General features: G+C 38.4%; 1 protein-coding gene across 5 annotated transcripts in view; it reads left to right on the forward strand.

Annotated features, from left to right (window-relative positions):
* The window catches only part of CLASP1 (cytoplasmic linker associated protein 1), a 178,775-nt gene that overhangs the window by 70,519 nt on the left and 80,980 nt on the right, over positions 1 to 27,276 (forward strand). For all 5 annotated transcript variants that reach the window (XM_063288799.1, XM_063288797.1, XM_063288800.1 and 2 more), the window contains exons 11-19: positions 558 to 703; positions 4,583 to 4,718; positions 6,801 to 6,871; positions 9,260 to 9,319; positions 10,394 to 10,471; positions 11,275 to 11,442; positions 12,118 to 12,167; positions 13,313 to 13,480; positions 26,455 to 26,562. In XM_063288799.1, coding sequence (XP_063144869.1) covers positions 558 to 703; positions 4,583 to 4,718; positions 6,801 to 6,871; positions 9,260 to 9,319; positions 10,394 to 10,471; positions 11,275 to 11,442; positions 12,118 to 12,167; positions 13,313 to 13,480; positions 26,455 to 26,562 — 985 coding nt within the window. The remainder of the gene's footprint in view (positions 1 to 557; positions 704 to 4,582; positions 4,719 to 6,800; positions 6,872 to 9,259; positions 9,320 to 10,393; positions 10,472 to 11,274; positions 11,443 to 12,117; positions 12,168 to 13,312; positions 13,481 to 26,454; positions 26,563 to 27,276) is intronic.

A 27,276-nucleotide genomic window follows, 5' to 3' on the forward strand; every position in this document is an offset into this window, starting at 1 on the left:
CTACTTGGGATGTACTACTGCTATTTGTATCTCCTGGGACTTTTTCAAGGTTATCTGGCATTTTGTGATATGCTAGAAGACTGGAAAACGCCTACTGTATCTGTATATTTCTGCAAATTGGAACTTGCTTTCTTATGTTCAGGACATCCTGAAAATTCTCATTTCTAGCTGAGAAAAACAGAAACCAAGCAAGAACCGTGAATGCTTAGTTTTCAGAACTGTAGAGGGAAGCTTGAACAGGGCCACATTCTCCATGCTAGGCTTCATGTTATAAGTTGTTATTCTGTTTAAATGTGCTTCAAAATTGGGCTGCATCTACCTAGAACTCGATTTATTTTCATTTGCTTAGTTTTTAAAACATATGCAGAGGTCTTAACATTGCTATTTAATGGATTTTAGTTTACTATTTTACCCTGTCTGGAAGCTTCACTGAAATGGAGAATATAAATATTTTTAAAGCTAAACAAATTTATCACCCTGAGACTTCTTTCTTCACTCATCTGTGCTTCCCTCCCAAATGATCACTGATATAATAGTTAACTTTACTTCCTAAACAGCTGAAAAAAATCCGGTCTTTGTTGTTGGCTGGAGCTGCTGAGTATGATACCTTCTTCCAACATCTGCGCTTGCTTGATGGAGCCTTTAAATTATCTGCTAAAGACTTGAGGTCCCAGGTAGTGCGAGAAGCTTGTATCACATTAGGGTAAGGAGCACAATCTGTATATTCTAAATTGTGTTAATTATCGTCAGGGTGAAACTGCCACATATTTTTCCTCTGATCATTCTCTTCTGTGGTAGGGGAGTGAGAGTACAGGTAGTCCTCGACTTACAACCATTCATTCAGCGACAGTTCGAAGTTGCAGCGGCACTGAATGAAGGGGCTTATGACCCGTGCCCGAAGTTATGGTCATTGCAGCGCCCCCATGGTCACGTGATCAAAATTTGGGCACTTGACAGCCTGCCTACACTTACGACTCCAGGAGTGCTTCAAGTCCCCTGATCCACCTATCTTCCCTCCATCTATTCCCTTTTGGCCCTCTGCCACCCTGTGCTCTGTCACCCCAACTGACATTCACTGTCAGGCTTATCCCAAGAACAGTGAAGAATCAGTCTATTCAAACTTCAGTTCTTTACAGTATTTGCTCACACCGTATAGACAGAATCTTGCCAGACTAAAGCTTCTCTACCTAACCTAAGGGGAAGTAACCTCAGAAGCTCTAGGGCGGGGCCATTCTGAACCTCTTCGTTTTCCCACCATTGCCTCCCAAACTGTGCCTCCTCTTATCTCTTCCACCTCCTTGGAATGTGCTCCCTCCTTCCTGGGAACCAGTGGCACTGCTGAAATCCACCACATCACCCCCCCCCCCCACTTCAGAGACACATTCCATAACATTCACTGTCTTCTTGCTCCTGCTGCTGATGAGGTGTGCCTGGCCTGGCTGCTGGGCCAGGCTGGGTTGGGTTTTGGCTTGGAAAAAAAAAAGCCAAAAGCAGCCCCAGAGCTGTGGCGTGCCAAAAAGCCCCTTTGCTCTAGGCCAGGCTGGGCTTTGGTACAGGAAAAAAAAAGTGAAAAACAGCCCCAGAGCTGCCACACCAAAAAGCCCCTTCACATTGCAGGAAAAAAAAGCCAAGGGGCTTTTGGTGCAGTGGCTTTGGGACTGTTTTTTGCTTTTTTTCCTCCGTAACTGAAGCCCAGCCTGGCCCAGAGCATGACACAAAGGGGCTTTTTGGCACGCCACAGCTCTGGGACTGCTTTTGGCCTCCCCCCACTGCCCCAGACAAAGCCCAGCCCAGTCTAGCAGCCAGGCTGGGGACACCTCATCAGCGGGAGCAAGAAGATGGCAAGATCAGCTGGGGTGGCGGAGTGCAGGGTGGCAGGGGTCTCTTCAGGGCAGCAAGGGCGACTGCATCTGGGACTGGGCTGGGACAGCTGTGGCTTCCTGGGGCTGCTTGCCGCCCCGCAAGGCAGGTTGCAGAGCAGCCAAAAGGGCAGAGTTTGAGGGGAGATAGGCGGGTGGAGCGAGTTTGAGGCAGTTCCTTACCTTACTGAGGCTCAGAGCTGGGCGGGACCAAGCCCAGAATGGCTTGGGTTGGGGTGGGTCTTGTTTAATAACCTGTGATTCTTGGTTAATGATAGCAAGCGGGACTGCTGGGATTGCGTTGGCTAAGCGATGTGTTCATGTGACATCTTGTTTTACAACCATATCTTTTAGCGATGGAAATTCTGGTCCCAATTGTGATCATAAGTTGAGGATTACCTGTATACTTTGTTGAACAACCAAAGGTCATTCTTTGCTGCAAATCTTTGTCACCCTGACTCAGGGCCGCAACTAGGGTCTGTGTCACCCGGGGCAAACATGGATTCTGCACCCATTTTGGCGCCCCCCCAGCGCGACACCCAGGGCACATGCCCCGGTTGCCCCCCCCCCCCAGTTGCGGCCCTGTCCTGACTTGAGAGAATCACACAATTTAGTTCCTGCTTTTTCTGAGGAAGAGGAAAATGCATAACCTGCCTTTTCATGTGAAAATGGGGAGCACTTATGCTTAATTCCAGTGGCATTCTCCCACATCATTTGTGTTAACACCTTGTAATGGGACGCTTGTGAGCACTCACAGGATGGGGTGGATTGGATCTTCCGGCTCCCATGAAGTGGTCTCTGAACCCTCCACCCAGAACCCTGCTGTACTCTCTCATAATTCCTGGGGATAGCCTCTGTGATGGTACTGCCACCAGCCAATTTATCCCAGAGAAATTTCTTTCTGTCCTGGATTAGTTTGAGGGAGGAGGCAAATGCCAGTTTTCTTGCCTTTTCTTCAGTAGCTGACTGAAGAGTTGTCTGCAGAGATGTTTGCTATGGTTGATTGCATTTTTCTTGGAGTGATTATCACTGATTCATAAAGTCTTTATTATGTATGTCAGGGTCAAAGAACTAGAAGGCAGTTGGAAAAACAAAAGATAAAGAAGAATGAAACAATTACTTCCAAAGAGTCTGAATTCAGTCAACCATTCCTAGAACATACTGTCAGAACAGAAGTCACTAAAACTCAGATCATAGACTGCAAAATAAATAAAACCTATCTCACATTCAGCTCCACTGGTCCATCGCTTGCTGTATAATTCCCTGATCTCCAACCGAGACTTCATGAGATGGGGCATCTTTTTCTTATTGGCTTTCAGCCAACCCTGGGAAAAGAACTCGTATGGAAATAGAAATCAAATAGAGAAAATAAAGTAAGGCAAAATACCTGCTGATTGAGCATCAGTGCAGGAAGATGTTACTAAAGGCATATCATTTTCAGGCTAAATCATGTCTTTATATTGTTCTAATTTCTGGACAACTTAGCATTTCTGTATGTGCTAATCTTAATAATCATGAAACTCTGAAAGAAATAACAGGGAGAATAATTATATCATAGATCCCTAATTGGTAGCTCTTGACTATTCTGGTAGTGGAAAAGCCACTTCCCTGCCTTAGAGAAGCAGTAGCAGGATTGCTGGAAGAGAGAAATCAGTCTCTGCTGTTCCTAAAGACTCTGTTAGTGTATGAATACATTTACATGCATACATGTCAGCGGCTCCAGACATGCCTCTTGCACTACAGTGATTGCCCACCCTCATATACTTACATTAATGGTATGAGTAACCTGTACCACATCTACGAACAGTGAATGATTAGGGTTACGCGAATGAAAAAGTCTGCTTTCTTGGCCCCTATATATTCCTGCATTATGGTTATTTAGTGCCTGTCTTGCAGTTCTACTTCACATCTGTTCAGAAGTTAGTCTCATTTTCCCTCAGTTAATGGATATAGGATTGTAGTTTAATGTTTGTCCATTAATTATTTTCAGCATTGCAATTTTTTATTTGCGAATGTTCTCTCAGGGATAGATGCTAGAGCAAAATATATTTAAATAATGGTGATAGCTTGTATTTCTGTAGAAATAAGATGAAAATAAAGTAACCACAAGAATCTTCAGACAAGCCAGACGTTCTCCTCTCTGCCTTCCCCCTCCATCGTTATAGCTGACTGCTGAGAAATGTTTATTGAAACTTTGAAAAATCTCACCAGGATGGGTATCTCTATAATCATTGTTTCAATAATTCAGTGGTAGTTTCTGTAGGATTTAATACTTTGTCTAGGTTCAGTCAGAATTCAAGGTGAAAGTTCAGGTATTTTGTTTGCCCTGGCACTTTCATTCTATACCGCAGTTTGTTGGAAGCACTGATTAAGCAAAGGGCAGGAGGCCATGTTAACAGCATCTCTAAAATTCACAAGTGACAAGGCAAGATGGAAAGCATAGGAGAAGACCAGACCTGAAACTGAACAAACAATTTACAGTACCCTTTGGCCTTTTTCGTAATAGCTTCACAGTGACCTACTCTGAACTGATTCCTTGTGAAAATTGACCATCACATCAACTGTTGGAAAGAAAACTGAGAATGTTTTGTTAACACAAATGCTGTGTTTGTAATTTATTGTTTAATTTATAGACACTGAATATAATAGAAGGCCTTGCCTAATAATATCTTGGCCTACGTTGCTCTAATATTATTGTAACCTGATTTCTGGTTTTATTTCAGACATTTGTCATCGGTATTGGGTAACAAGTTTGATCATGGGGCAGAAGCCATCATGCCAACAATCTTTAATCTCATTCCCAACAGTGCCAAAGTCATGGCCACCTCTGGTGTAGTAGCTGTTAGATTAATTATTCGAGTAAGTATCGCTGAATGCAGATACAGTATAAATTGTTCTCCCATGTACTCCTGATGAGAGCAGTAGAGGGATATAAACATGAAAATCAGTCCAATTAACAGGCTCTTGGACAGAATCCTAAACAGGCCTTATAATCAGTATGAGAGATTCACATATGTTGCCTTGCATCTGTGTTTGTATAAACATTACAAGACTGGAAATTCACAAAACTGTGTAACTAAGAAATTAAATCCTGTTCTCTGGACTGTTTTCTTTATAGTCTGACAGTGATATATATTAAATTTGTTATTTGTTAAATACCAGTGAAGAAGAGAACACATCATCTGCTGAAGAATATTTATATAGGAGGAGGAAGGAGTATTAGTTATGTTTGCCGCCTTGAATTATTTATAAAAATAATAAAGGGGGGATAGAAAATAAAATAATAAAAATAAATAAATATTTTTATTGGAAATCCCAGCTCACCATTAAAAACATACCTTCAATTTGCATTCAAGTTTTATAAATTGAGCTTTAAATGAAGAGTCCCCTTTTTGGGAGAGATGGGCGGTGATAGAAATTTGAAATATAAATAAATAAACAACTGCTACTTTTTAGTTTGACTAACATTTTCTTGGTGTGAAGGAGAGGCAAATCTGTGTTCAGTTCCAAGGAAACAATATTAAAAGGCCATTAGGCTGTACCTGCAAATCACAGCATGTGAAAATTCTTCAGAATTTTTCCACTGATCTAGCAGCATGCTAGTGTCCCTTTTTACTGGCCACGGCTGTGCTGTTCCTTACATGGTGTGCCAGGAGAAAACCTAAAGTAGATTTGATTGATTTAGCTGAAATTTAAATCTTCTTCAAAGTTAGTTAATTACATTTTTTTAATTTATCCAGTTAATATCCCATCATTTTACTCAAGCAAGTACTTCTTGAGTATGTAGTAACTTTTCATTTCTATCACATTCAAAATTACAGTTTGATGTCAACTTTTGGAGGATGTCTGTAAACTGCGTCCTAGGTTTTGGGGTCCACATACAGACCAGGACCTTACATTTTGCATTCATTGTTTAACTGATCTCATTGGCAGTAATAGTTAACAAGGAACATTAAGCATAGTGTACAACCATGTGCTCATGTATGGCAAGTCAAAATTCTAGTTTGACATAACATGCAGTCAGAACCTTTTTTGGATTACCAAAATTCTGAAGATGCAAAATTAAAAAAAACAGAGCTGTGCATATTTATAAATTGTTGGTAAAATATGATTCTGAAAGTGAGCGAGTCTGTATGATTAAGTGGGTGCAGAATTTAAACAGAACAATCAACGTGCAGCAATCAAAATATCAATGGAAGAAAAGTATCAATCTTACGTTCAGGTTTATGCTTAGAGAGAAAATTAGTGTAACATGTTCTGCTGATGTTTTATTACTCCAGCACTGATTACCAAAATAGAAAATTGCTCTCCTAGAATTGTTGGAAATTCAGTAATTAGGTTGATTTTTTTCATATTTGGTGGCCATGTTGTAAAATCCAACAACTTTGAAAAATGATTTATAACAGCATGAAACACATTTTAAAGGCATTTTTTCCCCTTTCATCCTGCTATTTTTAATATTATCAAACCTTATATTCCCATAAAGTATACTGATTTAGCTTTGTATGTAGTAAAAGTTGCACTTCTTTATGCTTCTCACTGGAAATTATATGGAAGTATGCTTTGATATCAAAATTAACTTCTTATTTGAAAAACAAATTTAACAAAATTAGATGCTGGTTTGGATTACAAAAACATAACTATACTCCAAGACTATTTGCTTTTTTAAATTTGAACTTTGTACTGCGTCTAGCAATAGGCACATTAAAATTACATTAATTTGCTTGTTTTGAAAAATGGATCTCACTAGTTGTGGAAGAGTTATAAGGCCAGCTCTGGTACTACAACAGCAGCCTTTATTGCAGTCATTAACCAGCATGAGTCTGGTACTACAGATCTTCTTAGTCAGCCTGTGTAAATTAAGTTCAACATTTTCAATTGGATAGCTAATTAATTTAAACTATTGCTTTTTATATTCTTGGGATTTTTTTTATTCCCTAGCATACGCACATCCCTCGACTAATTCCCATCATCACCAGTAACTGTACTTCCAAATCAGTTGCAGTTAGAAGGTGAGTTGTTCTGGTTGGCATCTAGATGGCCTGCATTGTAAATTACTTACCCTATTATGGGATGTGTTATTATTCAATTAATTATGATAAACAGCTGGGTTTTAAGAATTTATTAGTTATAACTAATAAATTCTCTTTTACTTATTTCCCCCCTTTTTCTTTTTCTTTCTTTCTTTCCTTTTTTTGTTTTTGTTATTTGTTTTAGGGCTTTAGGATTATTGATAGAAAGATTGCCATTGTTAATTAATTTTTTTGCCTTGGAGTCATCCTGGATCTGAGAAGTAGAGGTAGATGTGGTAGAAGAATGCCTTTTTGAAATATCCATTTAGTGAAGAATCGTCAGACCGATAACTGTAATTCATGTCTTCGCAATTACTGAGCTGGACAATGCAAATATTTGCAGCTGTTCCTAATAACTAAAAGCCATCAATATCAGTTCTTAAACATGTATTTTTGCTTTCTGAACTCCTGCAGATATAAGTAGAGGAATTCTTCTGTAAAATCCTCAGTAGTATTGATCTTCATATATTAAAAAAATGTTTCTTTTCCCCTGATGGGTGGAGAGGACCATTTTCAAACCAAAACCCAAATTCTATTTGGGGACATTTTTCCCCCCTTTTTTGGTCCCTTCAAGTCAGTTTTGATTCAGTCCCTGCAATTTTCTTGGCAACATTTTTAGAAGTGGTTTGCCCTTGCCTCCTTCCTAGGGCTGAGAGAGAGAGACTGGCCCAAGGTCACCCAGCTGGCTTTGTGCCTAAGGCAGGACTAGAACTCACCGTCTCCTGCTTTCTAGCCTGGTGCCTTTAACCACTCCATCAAACTGACTCTCAGGAACATCATGCCAGCAATAATTGGGCCAGAAGGTAACTGCACGAAACAAAGTATGATTCTCACTACTCCTAAAATTAATCTGTTATATGCGACTTCTACTTCCTGTTCTAATCACCCAGCTCTGTCTACCAGACATGGGCTTTGTCTCTTCTTTGGTGAACCTCTTTGGTATTTGTATTGATCATACCACCACTTGTAGCTATCTTTCAAAGTTGTCATCAGTAAATCTGGCAGAAAGCTGGCTGTTGGCAGGAGACTGTTGGGGTATTTTTTCAGGAAAATATGCACGCAGCACTAGATAATTCCAAAGAATAATTCTACTGTAAGCACTTGTCTCTGAGATTAATCTGCTTAGATAAGCCTTTCTCAACCTTTTGACCCTGGAGGAGTCCCTGAAATATTTTTCAGGCCTCAGGGAAGCCCTGCACATTCAGACTCAAATATAGACCAGAAGTTACAAAATTATTATATTTGTTTAATGTGTAGGCCTGTATATATGCATATATCCACAGAACCCTGGTTGAGACACTCTGGCTTAGATGAATAGTCATATCCTGTTCACTGTTGTTTTGCAATCCTGAGTTCCTACTGGAGTTATTTTGGTGGATCACCTGTTTTAACACTTAAATATGTGCAAAATGGGTCTAATTTATTTTTTTTATGCTTTTGTCCATGACATTTGCGCAATCTTACATGCTCCCCAACTGATTAAGGGTGTTCTTGGGGGGGCGAGGGGTAAAACCTGCTGGTTATTCTTTGTCGCCAGAGTTTGCAGCAATTAACTTTGTTTCAAAAAAGCACACTAAATTAGAAAATTGCCAGGTTTTGACCTCAGGCTTGGTAGCATTCCAAATATTCAGCTCCAGAATAAAACTCCAGAGTTGCATGTTCTAATATCTTCTGTCACCTCTCATTCAGCCAGTGCATTTCAAAATTACAAAAGGGCAACAATTTCTTATTTATAAATAAATATTTATATAGAAGCAAAGCCTTATTTACTTAAATAAAGTAAATATTTAAGTATTAAAAATTTAATAGCTAAGCTACGTGATCACACTTTACAACCGCATTGCTTAGCAACAGAAATTACAATCCCAATTGTTGTCACAAGTCCAGGACTACCTGAACAATGCTGGTACATAGAACATTACAGTTCCTGAACTACAGCCATGAAAGTTAACATTACTCAGAAATTTGCAAAACCCTGAGGGGTGTGGGTTAAGAAATAAAACAAAATGGTGACCATGATTAGATAATTTTACATTTGTCGTGTGGCACACATAAAAAACAGTAGGGCCTCAATTGCATGGCTACAGCCACCATTTCAACATTTCTGACAACCCCTTCTCCCTCTGCTCATACCACTGTCCTAAGCCCTGACTAGAAGCACATGATTTTCTGTGGAGTTGTCATTTAGTGGCCTGATACAGGATTCCCCAAAAATTCTTCTGGAAATCACTGTATCATACATGATTATTTCTTAAATGTTAAGCATGTTGTCACTGATACAGAATCTCTAGAACAACATTAATGTCAACTACCTTTTTTCTCTCTCAGGAGGTGTTTTGAATTTTTAGATTTACTTTTGCAGGAGTGGCAGACACACTCCCTGGAAAGGTAAGATACAAGCGTTATTATACATGACATATTCTGCTTCTCTAGTTGCATTTTGTTTGGGGAGATTCTGTTAAATGGAATTGAAGAGATTTGGAAGATGAGTTGAACGTGGCTCTGTTTTCTCCTGCCCTGAAACAACAGACATTCCATCTGACTCCAACAGAGGGATAAATGGAGACAGGTCTGGCTTTACTGGGGGAAAAAAAAAACACAGCTTCCTTTGACCTGTCTAGTGTCTGAACTGTTTCCATCCCAACTGCTGAGTGTAAGAACTGCTATGTGACTTGCACAATTGGTGCTTCCATTTCGATTGCTTTGTTTCACCCTTTTCTCACCCTTCATTGGTCACATCTGAGCTTGCAGCCTGTGGGCAGGCACTATCTTTTTTTTATGGACCTTAGATAAGCTGCTCTTGAAGACTTTTCATGCTGAAGAGAGGGGTAAAATGCTTCAAATAAATGCATACATAGGAGAGGAGAACAGAGGAGATGGAAACTCTTAAACCTTTTCATTTGAAAATGTATCTATTTAAAGAACCTTTCTCCTTAACGACCATCGAGAGATATTATTCTGGCCACTTGTACTGAAAAAACAGTGGTTGCCTTTGTGTAGGCAAATGGCAAAGGCATTCAGGGTGTAAGGAACTACAGAGAGTGCCCTCAGGTTGGAATATGTGACTATTTTGTTGACCCACATAAGCTTCACCAGTTGGTGTTTGGGAAACACTTCAGTATAGATCAAATGTTTGGTTTATAGCCATTCGATTAACTTCTTGTATGGGTTCAGCATCTTAATGTGTTTTAGTGTCTCCGTGCTTCTATGCTTCTGTGGTTTCCACATAACAAAGGAATGACCTCCAAGGAATGTTTCTTGGTATTTCTTATAAAAGAGAATGAAATGCAATGAAGCTCACTGGTACAAACGCCCACACCTTCCAAAAGGATACTGTGTATCCAGTTCTTTTTCATTCTAGGCAACTGGATAAACTTCCTTTGAGTTCCAGATGCAACGCTGCAAGATTGTTTCTTCTCTCCTCCCTCTTACAGGGTAAACAATGATGTCTTCTAATTTCAGGCATGTATCAGTATTGGCTGAAACAATCAAGAAAGGAATCCATGATGCTGACTCCGAAGCACGGATAAAAGCCAGAAAGTAAGTGGGCATTTTTTTCCTTCAGTTGTTCAGTCCATCAATAATTATGGGCTTCTATTTGCTGTTCAGCTGAAAAAGTTATAGAAATTTCAGTAAATGTGATATTCCAGAGGAAGAACAGGACCACATCGTTAAGAACTCAGGAAATAATGACTCTAATCTTTTACACGTGTACTTCAGAGTAAATCTCAACGAACTCAGTGGAACTTTTTTCTGCATAAACTGAATAAAATAAACTGTGGCTCTTTTTAATATTGTTTGTTCAGAAAATTAATGGGGGAATTTAAAAAATAATTATCTTGATTGTTATATTTTCTTTGTTTAGTAGCCCAGAAGGTTCAGGCTTTTGCATTCTACAGGGTTGTTGATATTCTCTTGCCACTTGAGAATTTAGTTACTTGATTTAATTTAATGTACAAGAGAAGTTCACCCATTTCTATGTTAAACAAGTAGCTATTGGTAAGTAATGGCAAAGTGGAATTTATTTAAGCTTGTAATGTACTTAGTTCTTTATTTGTTTATTTTGTAATAGGAAGTGCACTGTTCCCTAAATCTGTTTTCCAGTTTCTGCAATCACTTTCATATTAAAATGTTAAACTCTTATAAACAATGTTTGGAAGCATAAATAATGTATGTGAAAATAAATATGTTCATATATTTATTCCAGTTACATAAATTGATTCTCTCTGCTGTGTCTCTCCTGTTCTTTTTTGAATGACTAGAAATCTACTAGGACTCTCTGGATGTTAGAATCTGACATGCTAGTATACCGTTCAATGATCAGTTTAAAATTTCATTTTCAGGTGTTACTGGGGCTTCCACAGCCATTTTAGCCGAGAAGCAGAACATTTGTTTAATTCACTGGAATCCTCATACCAGAAAGCCCTGCAGTCTCACTTGAAGAATTCTGATAGCATAGTGTCTTTGCCTCAGTCTGATCGCTCCTCTTCTAGTTCCCAGGAGAGTCTCAAGTAAGCCCTCACTTCCACCATTGTATTGCTATTGGGTGAAGTTAATACCTTCAAGTATTAGATATCCATTCTTCATATATAAATTAGTGCCCCTGCATTTTGGAAATTGTGATGTTCATGTGTATAAAATTAAGTATTTTCCTCTTTTTTTTTAATTTGTTCAATTATGTCCGATTCTCAGAGACTACCTGGACAAGTCCCTGCAGTTTCCTTGTCAAGGTTTTCCAGAATTGGTTTGCCCTCGCCTGCTTTGTAGGGCTGAGAGAGAGGGACTGGCCCCAGGACACCCAGCTGGCTTTGTGCCTAAGGCGGGAGTAGAACTCCCAGTCTCCTGATTTCTAGCCTGATGCCTTAACCACTACTCCAAACTGGTTCTCCTACATGGAGTCTAAAACTGATTTTGCTTCCTTATTTATTTTTGTTTCTGTCCAGCATATTTGTAGGAAAATTCAAAGCTTGCATATTTATTTATTTGTTTGTTTGTTTGTCATTTATATAGCTGCCCATCTCATGAGAAGTAACTCTGGGCGGCATACAATAAAATACATTAAACTAAAATGTATAAATACAAATCATACAGAATAATCCATCAACATTAATAAAAAAGGTGCTAATAGTACAACATAAATTTCATTATGGAATGAAAGAAATCCATTAATTACATTCTTTTTTTAGCCGTCCACTGTCTGCCAAAAGAAGCCCAACCGGAAGCACTACTTCACGAGGTAAGAATGAGAAACCAGGAGAAGAAATGGCCAGATGTGAGGCAGAGTAAGCTTTCTCTTTCTTGCAAAATAAGTAATTCTTACTCATACTGCTATATGTAGTTTTGCATACTATTTTTATAGATTAAACAATAGGGGCCTAAGACAGAATGGTTCTAAATATAATTTTGCCTTTGGGAAGAGATATTGAAATATGAATTGCTTTATTCCTAAGCAAACTTCCATCTTGTATATAAACATGGATAATGGTAGCAGAATACTGAAAGCAAATTCTAGTCTCAGATATGGAAGGTCTATATGAACTCTCAAAATATTCTATAAACATTGAGGCCATCTGTGATGTAAGATCGAAGTTATTTTCCAAGCCCAAATTTTGTATTTATCCATAATACTTTATGTGGCAAACATTATTTTAAAGACATAAACACCAAGTTTGATTAGAAAACTGCTGTCCAGCACTGTTGTAGTAATCCCTGCATAAAGCTTGCTGGGTACTACCAATCATAAACAGCAGAGGGGACCTGATAGCAACCAACAGAGATCAAAGCACCCCAATACTTGCTGAGAATAGCCCTATTGAGCAAAATTTGGGGCATGAAGCAGCTCAGTGTCCTGACCTGCCATAGATCCATAGAGTGTTGTGGAGGAAGAACTGTGCTATGCAAAAGCTATAAAATGTCTGTTTGGACTCTAAATATAGTATGTTTGTCAAATAAAAAGCATTTGTATAGTGGCAAGCTGAGGAGTTATGGTGTTATGAGTTTCCAAGTGTTTGTTGTTGAAAGGTGGTGTTGGTGTTTGATGGATTTTGGAAAGTCCTTTTATTGCATTTGCACAATAATATGAAGTCTTGCCAGGATGTATTATTTTGAATTACAGTTTTATTAAGCTTAGTATATATTTAAGCCATGCTCTGTCCTTTCCTATCCAGTTTAAAATGTAAAATCACTCTCACATGATGGTGGTTTACCCATAGAAATGACTCAGTGGAGCATTTTTATGCTTAAAGATTAGTTGGGAATGGAGAGTGTACCTATTATCCCCAGTTCTTTCAGAAGGAATTGAAAGAATATTCTGAAGTGATCATATTATGACACTTCTGGGATAGATTTATTTGTAATTGTGCTTTTTCTTCTTCCTTAAAGCTTCTGCAGTTAGTGCAAAATCTGTGACAACAGGGTCTCTCCAGCGTTCTCGCAGTGACATTGATGTGAATGCAGCAGCCAGTGCCAAATCCAAAGTGACATCTTCTGGCTCGGATTCCCCCTTCAGTTCTGCTGCAGCCCTGCCTCCAGGCTCATATGCATCTCTTGGTAGGTGTACTTGTTTTCACAAAGATTCACAGATAGTCAGGACTTCAGGAGTAAGAGGGAAATTTTGTTTTAAGGAATTCAGCTTTACATATAAATGTAGATTGAAAAGCAGTACTAGGGCTAAGCCCACATATTGCACCTCATCATAAATCATGGTTTTCAAGCCTCAGTGGTTGGGTTCACCCAGCACAGTAATCCAAAATGAAAGCCACGTTATTGTTTAATTCCATATGTGACATCAGAGGGTGTATCTCGTATGTGGAACAAATAGAGTGAACATTGTTTATTAACTTTTTAGATAAATAAACTACTTAGTTTTCTAAGGTGACTAATCGGTTTTGAAGGAAAAGGTATTTTTGGTGGTGTTTTTTAGAATTCCCTAGCAAGGCCTCATAATTAATAATTAACAGTTCTTGAATTTAAAAATTCAAGTAGATCATCAGTCAGCCTGAAGTAAAATTCTGTAAAAGTGTAACAGTCGGTATAAAATACGAAGTAGACTATCCTGTCATTTCCAGAAAAAGTTCATTTGAACTCAGTGTCTCATCCAAGAATAAAAATAAGTATTACAAAAAAGGAAATAGATTCAGTGGAATATATCTCAACAACATATTTCTATTGCTTACTGTTTATGGCTACGTCAGTGATAACAATCTCTATTAAGAGTGACTTGGACAAGTCTGACTAACATAGGCTTTATTTAGTCAAAAGAAAATAACTACACTTGTAAGAGGCTGGTCATTACTGGTGATTATATCAATAGCAGAACAGAGTTTGAACACCACAACTGATGAATGAGAGATCATTGCAATATGTAGGAATGGGGCAGCTTCCACTGCTGGCATTTTCTAGCTCCTAAATATTTGGTCCACCAGCGTGAAAAACTATATCCTAGGCTTACTTAAGCTTGAGTATGACATACAAAGCTATTTTCAGCACAAAATAGATACAGTAATTCTCCTGAGACCCTCAGGTGACATTCTGCATCTCTGGGTGGTACCTCCTCTTGGGGACAGCAGGCAGAGTCTAATCTTCAATAACTACTCTAAAGGGAAGAATTGTCCTGCCTCCAGACTGACCTTCTCCAGGCCCCAATTTTCCTATAGAAGAGGGTCATGTTTTGGGAGTGAATTGAAGGATTTATAGCTCAAGAGATTTCTGAAGCCCTGAGTATTCTGCAGGAGAAAATGGAGCAGGTTCATATCCCTCTCCCATCCCAGGTCAAAAAGTACAAAAGAAAGGAAAGAAGCAGACTCTGATTCCCACAAGAGTAAGAAAGGGCTTTAAAAATCTAGGATTTATTCCTGTGGGCCTTCCAAACTCTCCCTCTTTCCAATTCTCACAGATCCATGAACTTCCCCTTCCCCTCACTGAATACCTAGAACAGAGATGCTTCAAAAGAGAAATGCGAAAGTCAGTTTTGTCAACAACAAGCAGGATTTGGTAGTCTCTGTAGATCTAGCAGAAGCCTACTTTCATCACCTGATTAGAAAAGATACTGAATTTATAATCTTGCTGTGATAATCATCACTCTCAAGCCTTGCTTTTTTAGTTAACTCCAGCACACTGATATTAGTAACACCAGTGGCTCATCTACAGTTTTTCATTTCTGTACTTAGACAGCATTTTGATTTCAGCATCACTGAGATAGAATTCAGTTTATAGGACTGAATATAGCTGAAGGACACAGCTTTGCAATGAACCTATAGAAGAGTGCCTTCCTGGAACACTTGGTACTATTTTGAACCCTAGTCATTTCAGGGTTTTTCTGATTGAAGAAGGAATTTGAAGAGTGATTAATTGGTATTTCTCATTTAGACTCAGACCACCTAGGGATCTAGCCGGAATTTTGGGCATAATGGTGTTATGCCATGATTGTGTTCCTTGGACTTTATTTGATTCTCAAGAACTCCAGAAGCTACTGTTTCCATTTCACTCACCCCTTGCTTTCAAGCACACAGAAAGTGTTGGATCTAGTACATACATAACTAAAATAGAGGCTAATGCCAAGCCAGGCTGTCAGGAAAAAAAAAATCAGCCTGGGCATGTCAGACAAAATCATTTTAAATGCAATCACCAGCCTATGATTGTGGGGGAGCTCACCTCAACAAGTGGGAATGATGCTTGCAAGGAAGTCAAAAAAGCATCACTTTTCTGGGTTTCTGTGGAAAGTTTCCAGACCAATGAAGAAGGAAACATGTTGTAATGAAAACAGACAACACATCTGCAAAACCTTATCTGAAAGGAAACTCAGACTCCATATTCATCAAGAGAGAGGTGAGCAAGTTACGTTTATGGTAGAAGAAAAATTGTGCTGGATAAAAGCAGAGCACCTATCTGGAGTCTCCAATATTTGGCCATTTGGCTCAGCAGGACCTTAATTAAGGTGCTACCAGAGATGACACGCAAGTTCAACTGTTCTTCAGATTTCCACATCCAGCAGCAAGTGGGATGATTGCTCTACTATCTGAATAGCCAAAAGAATTTTTTAAAATGCCCTTTCCTCTTTTCTCATTCTACCACAGGTCATAAAAAGAACCAGAATGACCAAATTCTGATTAATACCATATTGGTGTCTTCAAAGCTGATTTCCCAACCTCTTGCAGCCAAAATATTGGTGGATCCCAGTGGGAAGAAACTTTTTCTGCAGGACCCAGTAGTCTGTCCTTTGAATTATTCCCAGCTGTCTGCCTGAAGCTGAACAGATATGGTTAAGGGGATATTCAGATAAAGTCCTCAAGACTTTGCTTTCCTAAGGGAAAGCTTCTACTAATAAAATGTACCAGAGAACCTTTTTAAGTGGTGGAAAGATCTATGCAGGTCAGGATTCTTAAGTGAAATACCCTGATTTCACGAGATTTTTGATAGAAGTGGCCATATTTAACCTGCCCACAGTTCATAACTTTCTGACCTGGGAGTCTAAACTGGGTCTTGACTGTGCCCATTTTCTTTGTCCTACATTTGAGCCTTTGCCTATACATACTTTGAAATTACTTACAGTTAAGACTTCTTGCCTGGTAACCAGAGCTCCAGCCAGCAGATAACAGAATTGAGAGAATTATCAGAATATTGTTTTTAGATTTTGGACTTAGATCCTTGATATCACAGAAAATGGATGATAATCCTCTCAGCTTAAAATTGTGACTGATTGGCAGAAGCATCCATGGGGAGGCTGTGCGGGGGGGGGGGGGATGACAAAAGCACTCTCATGTTGCAAGTTCTACTCCTGTTGGACATGCAGTCACATTGCATGCACACATGAAAGGGGCAGAACTTACATCATGAAGCTTCTTTTCTCATTTTGATGAAAACCTTCAGTCCTATAGATACTTCTAATGACTGGTTTTGTTTCACAATCTTCAGGTATTTACGATATCTAGGTGAGTCCCCCATTGGGGGAGATGGGCAGTGACATACATACATACATACAAAATTCTGATATAATGACATCGGAAACATGGACACCTGCATTTTCTTAAGCAGCCTCTACCATGTTTACATAAATTTGTATTCATGGTAACAAAATACATGGGTCCTAGTGGTGGCAAATGCACAAGCCAAAAAAAAAAAAAAAAGCACAGCTAATTTAGGAATTATTAGCTAATTTAGCTTCTTGTTCAGACCTGCTGAAACTTGAGCATTAAATATGCAGCAGCATTAATAAAAGGAGTGATTGTGTTAACTGCTTACATTAACAGTACATTATGTGGTCACTTTTAGTCAACTGGAGCTGCTGTTACAATTTGGTCTGTAGTGAAGAGATATCTGCTAAATGAGTAGCAGAATGAATATTTGTAGTAGTAGTGTATTCTAAGTAGCATATAATTCCAGAAGAAATGGATCAGAATGCACCTTGCATGAAAACAAGCAAAGAAAAAAAATGGTGGGGGGGGAGTCTTTTCGTGGTTATTTTGGCTCTGAGTTTATAGATACTGCATTATTAACTAATTTATTTTATTTTGTTTGACTGATGTGATTTTCCCCTCATTTTTGATACTAAAGACACACTGCCCACTTTTGCTGATATGACTAACTATTCCCTCTTATCACTCTCCTTATTCTTTTAATTTGCTTAAAGATGGTACTACCACTAAAGCTGAGGGTAAGCTGTCTGTATAACTGAGGTCTGTCTCCAACTCTACCAGGTCTCTGTTATCACCCAAGTGCTCCCTGGTTTTCATCCGTGTCTGCTGGTACCTCTTGCATGACCTCTTGCATGGTGTTTTGACTCTTCTTCATGTTGGTACTATTGTGTGCCCTTTATTGTCTTTTTCTGCTTACTCCTAGGCACAATTTAATTTAATTTAATTTATTCAATTTTGGCAACATCCGACTCCAGATGACTCTGGGCGCTCACAGTATAACAAACAATAAAGTACAGTGTATGAATAATGACAAACAAAATAAATTAAAACCAAGAAAAATCAAGACCAAGAAAACAATGTCATAAATTATACAGTATCTCCCCCAGCCCCAGTAGTTCTATTAGGCCTGCTGAAACAGCATGCAACTTTTAAGTCATTCATGAATGTCATTTGCTGTACCATTAAGCATAGAACAGGATATTTATATCTCACATACATTTTTGCTCAGGTTTAGGTTGATAGACACAGATACAGATGTAACAGTGAAGGCTTATCTGGGGTGGGCAAGTGAAAATGTTGGACTCTTTTATTCCTATAGGAAAAGTGCTCAGTACAAAATGTTAAATGATGTTCCAATTCATTGGGCAGAGACTTTTTCAATTCTCTTTCATTAGTTGTACAGAATAGTAACCTTTGTCATGATGGATGACTTCGTTTTCATGGTGGTCCTTGGTTGCTGCTGCACTAAACTCTGCTTTTTCAAACTGAGATGTTATTCAGACTAAATTATTATTTTTGTTTAGAAATTGGAAATAGAGTATACAGATTTATTCCTGTACAGATTCATTCTTATCCCTCCCTACCCAATTTCATCAGAACTTTATTTGTTTCATGCCTACTTACAGACATACACACTCATTACATTACTCCTTTTTGTGGTAAGCAACTTTATGTTAAGTGCAGAAGAGAATTAAGATACAGTAAGCCAAGGAAATTAAGGCATGAGGTAAGAAAAATAAACCTCTAGTTTACATCAAACATTACGCTTCATCTTCATCTTCCATCCTTGCAAACCACACTTGTTCTATCATGTCCATATACCAATTCATACATTGCCTCTTGCTTTTTAAAGTTCTTTCTTCTTTTTTTTGAGGATCATATCAGGTCCATCCAAACCAACTTTCTCCTTCATATACAGTATTTGTTTGGCTGTCATGCACTGCCTACCGCTGAGTAAGACACAGACGCTGATTCATAGGCGAAAAAAAAACTGAGAGTGAGGGGAGCGCGCCGGTGCGGGGTTTAAATACCCCGCGCCAGTCAGCGCCCCCTCACCCTGGGTTACGTCATCCCCCCTTTGTCCTGTATACTGTCATGCCGGTAGGTGAAGGGTTGCGGGGCCCCAGCTGTTGCCCCGGGATCGCCCATCATCGGTTTCCTCCTTCAGCCGGTGATTGCTGTCAGCTGGGCGATCTCCGTTGCGCTTTTGCTAACAGCTTGGGTGTGCCTCGTGATCCGCCTTGTCTTTGTCTTTCCTTCTTTCTCTTTTGTGTCCTGATGGCTGAATCATCCGCCCAGGGTCTGTGTCTGTTGTTGTGCATGCTATGCTTATCTTGAGTCCCTTCCTCTGCTTCCTCGTTATTGTCATGTGTGCCGTTGTGCTGATGTCTTCAGCTCAACGGCACTCATGACATTGGCAATTTAATCTTTATTCATTCTGTCTCCATGACAAAGCCATCTCAATGTATTCTTCGGTATACTGATCACTCACATTTGTATTCGGTCCACATCCATTCAGCACCTGTTTATTCTTGACCCTACAGTGGTGCTTGTGAACTCTTTGGAATTTTCAATATTTCTGCATAAATATGACCTAAAATGTGAACTGTTCTCTACACAATCCTAAAACTATATAAAGAGAACCCAATTAAACAAATGAGTCAAAAATAATACTCCTCCCAGAGTATTAGATGCCTTGCTCTTAGTGTGAACTTGGTTAGTTGACCTCTCTGGGGGTGGGGGTGGGGGTGGGGAGTGTAACAGTGGCGTTGAATTGCCTGCATTTATACACAGTCTGCCTGATAGTGAACTGGTGGAGTCCAAACTCTTTGGAAATAGTTTTGTAGCTTTTCTAGCCTGGTGAGCATCAACAACTGTTTTTTGGAGGTCCTCAGTAATTTCCTTTGTTTGAGCCACGACATGCTTACCCATACTTGTGTTGTTAAGATCAGTATAAGATAGTGAATACCCAGAATTCTGTTCTTTGAATAAGGCAGGACCTTCCACACTCACACCTGATAATCAACAGTTATTGGAAACGTTTAGTTGCAGTTCTTGCTGCTCAAGGAGGGGCACCCCAGTTACTGAAAGCAAAGGTTCACATACTTTTGCCACACACACATACATAGCTTTGGATCGTTTTCCTCAATGAATAAATGAACATGTATAAGGTTTTTGACTCGTTTATCCAATTTGTTTAATTGGGTTCTCTCTATCTAGTTTTAGGACTTGTGTGGAGAACAGATCATGTTTTAGGTCATAATTCAAAAGGGTTCACAAGCACCACTGTAGGGTCAAGAATAAACAGGTGCTTAATTTTCAGATCTATATTGTATCATTGTATGGTCCAACATTTCCTGCATATCAATGGGGTTCTCAGCCAACAACACACTGTCTGCGTACAAAAGTATATACACATTAATGTACCCAACCAATGCATCTCTAATGACATCACAAACATTCTTTATACATTTACCTTAGAAGTTAGATTAACAATAAAGGAGGCATCGCACTCCTTTACTTCCTGTTAGTGTGGAACCATTCACCTAATATTTCATTTATTCTTACACATGCTTTCCTTCCATCATAAATCTCTCTTATGGCATTTAGCAATTAACCTTATCTCTGTATTCATACAAACCACTCCATAATTCAACCCTAATAATTGTAGTGAATAAAAAGGATGGCCTTGAAGGACAGAGGGAAGATCTACTACCAAGGCAACAGTCACAGAAATGAAACTTGAGCCCAGGCTAAGAAAGTAGTTCGTGAAAATGCCTCAGACCCCGCCCCCCAATTCTCATGAAGATAAAAGGAGGAGGAAACGTAGCACATTCAGGCTTGCAAGATTCTGTTACTATAGCTGTTCTAATAAAGTAGCTTCAGATCTGCACAGTGTCTGTTTCTTAGTGTGGTCTGCCTGATAGGGCTGATGTTAATTCTATCTTCCAGCTGACTATGAGTTCTTTTGATATGTACTGTTTTTTATTTGTAAGCTGCGCAGAGTTGCTAAAGAGTCAGGCAGCCTAGAAATTGGATAAATAAAGCATACACTTACTCTAAATCCACAAACGTACAATATTTTTTTACTCACTTTCATTATTTTCTCAGTGACTTGCTAAAGAGGAAAAATCTGGTCTGCACAGTCCTGCTCAGCATAAAGCCACACTGCACTTACCAAATTTTGTTCTTGTACCTTTTGAATCAGACTTGTATTCAACACATTCCCTGGTGTTTTTATTCTTGCTATGCTTCCCTTTGAATAGGGAACCACACATGTTAAAAAGGTTGCACAGCCACTCCATAAGCCAAATACACCCATGTTTTAACATGTTTCCAGTTACACTGTCTTCACCTGCAACTTCACTATTTTTCACCATCATTGCATCATTTATTACTTCCTTTTCATTATTTTTTTTCCTTGGACACAATATTTACAATATTTATTACATGTATCACCATTCAGATGTCTAAAATACTCCTTCCAGAATCCCCTCACTTTGGTTTCATCTCAAATCCTTTCATCATTTTTAATACTGAATTCCATTCACTCTGCTGGAACTTCTCTTTTCACCTACTTCTCAAATAATGTTGTATTTCCATCAAAATTGTTTTGTATTTTATCTCCCTCTTTTAACCTTAACCTTTACTTGCTGTCTTTCATAGTTTTTGCATGTCTTTTTCCCTCTTTATGCATAATCTAGTACATCTCCTTCTACACATTAATTTTCCCTCTACAGTATATACACAATTGAGTTGGTTTCCCATATCTTTATTTTTTGCAGCAGTCATTCTCTTACAAGCATTTTTTTCTCCTCCATGGACTCTGTCATTTCATCGTTCCACTTAGCAGCCTTTTTTATACTTCCCATTAGTGTGTAAATGTGTATACTTTCACACATTTCTATGGCACTCTATAACCTGTTCCAAGGAGTTTCTAATCCTCCCTACTTTCCCTTAATTATCTTGGGAGATTAATATATCTTTCTTACTTTCTTCAAACAGAACTCATATTTTCTCTTCCTGCAATGGTTCTAGTTTCACATTAGTTTCTTTCATATATTTCATGTCCATTTCTTCCCCAAGATCCACTTTTGACATTACTGAATAATAGTCTGTCCCTCATGCATAACTCTCTTAAACTTGTGTGTGTGTGAGTATATCACTTATTTTTCTCAATGTTTCATCATAAATCAGTTACGGTTTTTTATTCATTCTTTTGCTGTCTGTACATACTAATAGATTTATTCTTAAACCTTATATTAGAAACTGTCATGAGTACTGATGGCGAGCAGGAGGGGGCCCCTATCCAGGGGGGAAAACGCATGCGTAGTACTGAGGAGTTAAGCAGCCATTCAAAGAGACACAGATTAGACCCGCCTTAACTTTTGGGGTTTATCTGCCTGGGTTTTTCCCACGCTTCTTCAGTCTGTTAGGATTTTCTGTCTAATGTAGCAGTAATAAACACTAGAGACCTACTCCTCGTCTCAGCGTGGTACCTGGCTGTTAGGACAGAAACAGTCCTTTTTCTAAGCAGATATTTGCCAGTCACCATTCTGATTCATTCTTGGGTCTCCAAATGGCCCAATCTCTTTTTCTGTATTATCTCATCTCATTCCCACCCATCTATTCATGTCACCCAGTAGAATATTTTTTCCCTTGGATTGCATTCATTCAGAAAGTTTCACAATTTTTGATAAAACTCAACCTTAATTCTTCCATTATCTCCGTCCACTGGAGCATAACATGTAGCTGTAACCTTCCTATGGGTTTCTGTTTTCATACCCACTCACAACATTCTAGGTGACAAACTTTTTACATTCTGACGTACATTTTAGTCTTTTTGTCCATAAATAAATTTATGCTTCCACTTCCCTGCATGTATATATCAACCCCACTCCATAAGATAAGACCATCCTCATTCAGTTCCATTACAACCTCCGCTTTCTTAGTTTCACATATAGACAAAGTATTTTTTTAAATTCATTTTTTTCATGCTCTTTAGTACTTACTTCTTGTATAGTTCAAGTCACAATCTTCCATATACCATAGTTGACACCAAATGGGCCCATACATATTCTCCATATTGCCCATTATGACTTTAGTCAATCAAGACTTTCATAAAATACTTTCTAATAAGATAAAGAATTTGTAGACTGAGTTACCAGCCTGAGTTGCACCCATGCCACATGCAGCATTCCCTTCTAATGGTAAGAACAGTACTGGTTAGTTTTGGCACTTTTTGGCTAATACAGCACAAGTTCAATCAAGGCCCAGTTTTGCCTCAAGCATGTTAACTCTATACTATGCAAGGTGGATCTCTAATTACAGCCTACCACATTGGCCAACATACCGTTGCCTCAACTCAACCATCCAGGAAGTGCTTTTGTGCAATATATTGCCACACACATGTGGGTACTACAGTATTATAAACCATTTTGGAATGAAACTGGCTGTCCTACTAAACTCATTTTGATGATTGCAAATTATAAATAGATTCCCAAAGAGTATTTTCAGAATCTAGTCATGAACCTGGTTATATTGACAAGGAGGAATTAATAAGAATGATGGTTGGGAGGTACACTTGACTTCACATTCCTTTCCTAGTTCTGAAACTTAGGTTCAAGGTAAATACCACTTGCATCCAAGTGTAGGGAGCCTATCTACTGAAAGATGATATTAACTCTGTTTACATGTTCAGTAATTTTTTCAAGCTATTTGGACATGTTTTAAGCAGCACTGATTAATGATTCATAGTGTTGAGATACTTTTAGCTTATAATTGCAATAATTAAATAGACCACTATGATATTTGAAACAGTTCTGTGGGAGATAAGGAAAAGTGGATGACAAGAAAATCCATTTTGCTTGGAAAAGCCACATCACTTTTCATATATTTTTCTTTCCTTGTAGCGTCAGATTACGAATATAAAAGTGATGAGGGGTGCTGAATAAGTAAAGCTAGAGAGAATATTTGTGTTAAATAGTGTACCCATTATTTTAAACAGGGAGCAACCGAGAATTAGAGGCACACACCAGTATTAATCTGTACTGGATAAAGTATCATTTTACATTGTATTCTTCACTCCCTTATCCCTCTTTTCTATTCCATAAAAAGACAATATCCAGTTTAGATAATAGTATGCAGATATAATCACTGTAATAGAAACTGAATACAGATCCTACGTGGGAGGCCCATCCTACAGATACTTTGTATATTTTTAATTGTAAGTGTGTTAGGAGGCAAACAGTGATTGGTAGCAGAGAAGCAGAAAGATAAATGTTACATCTCTAAAATATTGTAGTGCAGGCTGAGGCTTCTCACCCAAATAATTTGGGGGTGAGAAAACTTAAAAAGGCTGATGAGCTTTTTCTCTTACCCTGATCCTCCATGGACCTATTAATAACTCAGCCTTAACTTTATCCCTTCTTTTTCATCTTTCCAAAGGACGGTTTTGCTAACAATTCAAGCACTCTCATACACCTTTCATATGTGGCTTTTTGATTCTCAAAGTATAACATGTATTTTTGTTTTATATTTTTGTTTTGTTAAAGTGTTTGAATCCTGACTTTTAATAAGTCTGAAGAGTGGCTCAGAAATTTAACAATGAATAAATACTTTGCAGGATCAGGCTCTGGGTGATACCTTTGCTTGCCTCCAACTCTTTCTTTCCCTACACAGAGGACTGTGGATGCTAGAGAGGCCTTTGGTAGTGGCCTTTTGGATAAGCAGGCCAACAGATGGCATTGTTTTGTTCTAAAACTGCTGAAATGGTTTTAATGATAATAAAAGAAGCTGCTTTTTTTGTCTCTGAAGGGGGAAATAGACCAGTGTGCTTTATTGTTCTCCTTCCCTTTTATTATAATCTCCAAATGTCCTTTCTAAACGCATTTACTTCATACATGTGGCATCATTTACAGCACCAATTCCAAATAGTTTTAGACTGACAATTGTCAGAGTACTAAAAAGAGCATAAATATACTGGAAAAAAGTCTGTCTAGAATTTTTTTTAATTTATGTGGCACTCCCTGAAAGAAGAGAAAACTTCAGATAATTACTGTAAATCATTGTATTGATGTGTTATTTTTTTCAGTTGCCTTGTTACATATTCATGATTGAATTGGATAGTATCCTTCTGCATAAAAGTAATGTCCACTTTATTGGGGAATAGATCTAATTGTGGGGCTAAGCTCTATATGGGTTTAGGTCGTATTTATGCAGAAATATTGAACATTCAAAAGTTCATAAACTTTTAAGCACCAATATAGTTCCTGATAGCAATGGCCAAGAAAGGGCTTTAGGAACCTTCTCCTAAAAACAAGGGAAACAATGTTACTTCAGATATTGTTAGATCACAGTTCTGTAATTCCAGCCATAGTTGCCTATTGTTAAGGATTCTGAGAGTTTCCCATCCCCACTTGGAACATGCTCAAGCAGCTTTAGTTGAATGGGAATATTTAGATGTACATGCTGTAATATCCACTGTGCATTCATCAAACCTGTGAGGGAGAGTGGAATCATACCTATTAGTTACATTTCATCTAGTTGCATGATCTAGTCGTAGCTCTTGGTAGCCACATATTTGGTATCAATATGAAGTGGCCTTGTACAGGTAAAAATGTACACACATTGGTCTCTCTCCATGCTAGTTGGAACTGTGATTAGTTTCTACATGCACAGGACCTCTTTATTATGATACCCCCCCAAAATGATTACTGTGAAACGTATCTGATGCGTGACGTTAGGCCTGTGGAAGCGCTGGAGGGAACCGTATAAATTACTTCTGATAAATAATGGTATGTGATCTGTAGGAGAAGGAAGCTTTGTTTCTCTTCAGTAAAATAAGAGTCATGTTGCTTAATCCTACTTAATATTAATTTGAAGATGCTGCTATTCCCTTCTTAGCATATGTTACTGTGATTATTCTTTCCCTTTTACATTCACACCTCTTTCTGTCTCTTTAACCCCAACTTCGTCTCCTAGTTTTGTATTTGCCTTACTTGTTAACTTAAGCATCATGCAATTTACAGGACTATACTTCTTTTTATCTTTTCCTGCAACTGTTATTTCTGGTGGAAATTGGTTTTGTTCTCCATATACTATAAAAACAGAAATTGTTTTACGATATAATTCTTTCCTGGTTTTGAGTCTAGGGTTCCAAATGAATTAAAGAGATAAATAATTTGAAAGTCTGAGTGTGGATTTAAACTGGTTTGGAAAATGTGCTTCAGAAGTGATATGAACACAGTATCTCTCTGTTACTCATTAAAGCAGCCGTGTCTTTTTTCATGTTATTCCGAAGCCTGAAGAAAGATGTGAGTGTTTTAATGCACTTGTACAAGTTCCAATCTACTTCTTCTGAATCATTTTAGAACCATGCCCAGCTTTAGTGATTGGTATGTTTTGCACTAGTAGATAACTTCATTCTAATTAATGTATATAAGCAAGGGAATAGCATATTAGATTCCTAATTTGGGGAATCCAGTTTCAGCCTCTTGTCATTTTGGTCAGACTGCAGATCTATTAACTGAGGTGTGAGTGAAAGAAGATTGCCTCAATCACTTTAAAGTTTAACCACCACTTTTCTGTTCTTCTCTTTTCTTTCCCCAGGTCGAATTCGCACAAGGAGGCAAAGCTCTGGAAGCGCCAGTAGTATCACTTCAACACCTGCTGACACTCGAGGCCGCAGTCGGGCTAAAGTAGTTTCACAGTCCCAGCGTAAGGAATCATTTAGTCTGGTTTTGTGGAACAGACAGTATATTTTCCCAGTTTGTTTTTCTTGCCTGCCTTATTTTCATATAAATCAGTGTTTCCATTCTGTGCTATCAGTATACTTCCAAGGCAATTTCTAAAGTTATTTGCTTTAGTTCGGTCCCTACAAATTAGGCATGATACACAAATTAAAAAAGTACAGTTGGGACCTAAGTTCTCAGGATATTCATTGGCTCTAAGCATGCGTAAGATGCATTCTGACTGCAAGATGTCTAGTACAATGCTTGTCAAGCACCAGGACCATTAATTTATCCTGCATCACGGCAGTGTGTCTTCCCAAGCATAGGGTGAATAGACACCAGTTTCAGGCCCCTGTTTGTTTGAGTCTTGACAGTGAATTTGCAGAAAGATCTTCATTAGTAATGATCACTAGAGAAAAAAAGACTTCATGATCTTCAAAATAATGGGCTGTCTGTCTTAATGTCTCACTAATTACTGAGGAAAAGGCACAAAATATAATGAGGTAAACAGGTCAGATACCCTCTTCACTCTGATTTCTGCTTAGCAAATACCCCTCACTTTGTTTATCATGACTGAATATGCAATTATAATTTTAGGGTAGTATAACATTAAAGGTATTTATCTAAAATTGCTATTTATCTGCTTAGTGTAAATGCATTTAGGAGAAAAACTGTATATTCTGTGGCAAAGCTCCTCATC

Source organism: Candoia aspera, chromosome 1 (genome assembly GCF_035149785.1).
Source record: "Candoia aspera isolate rCanAsp1 chromosome 1, rCanAsp1.hap2, whole genome shotgun sequence".
NCBI lineage: Eukaryota > Metazoa > Chordata > Lepidosauria > Squamata > Boidae > Candoia > Candoia aspera.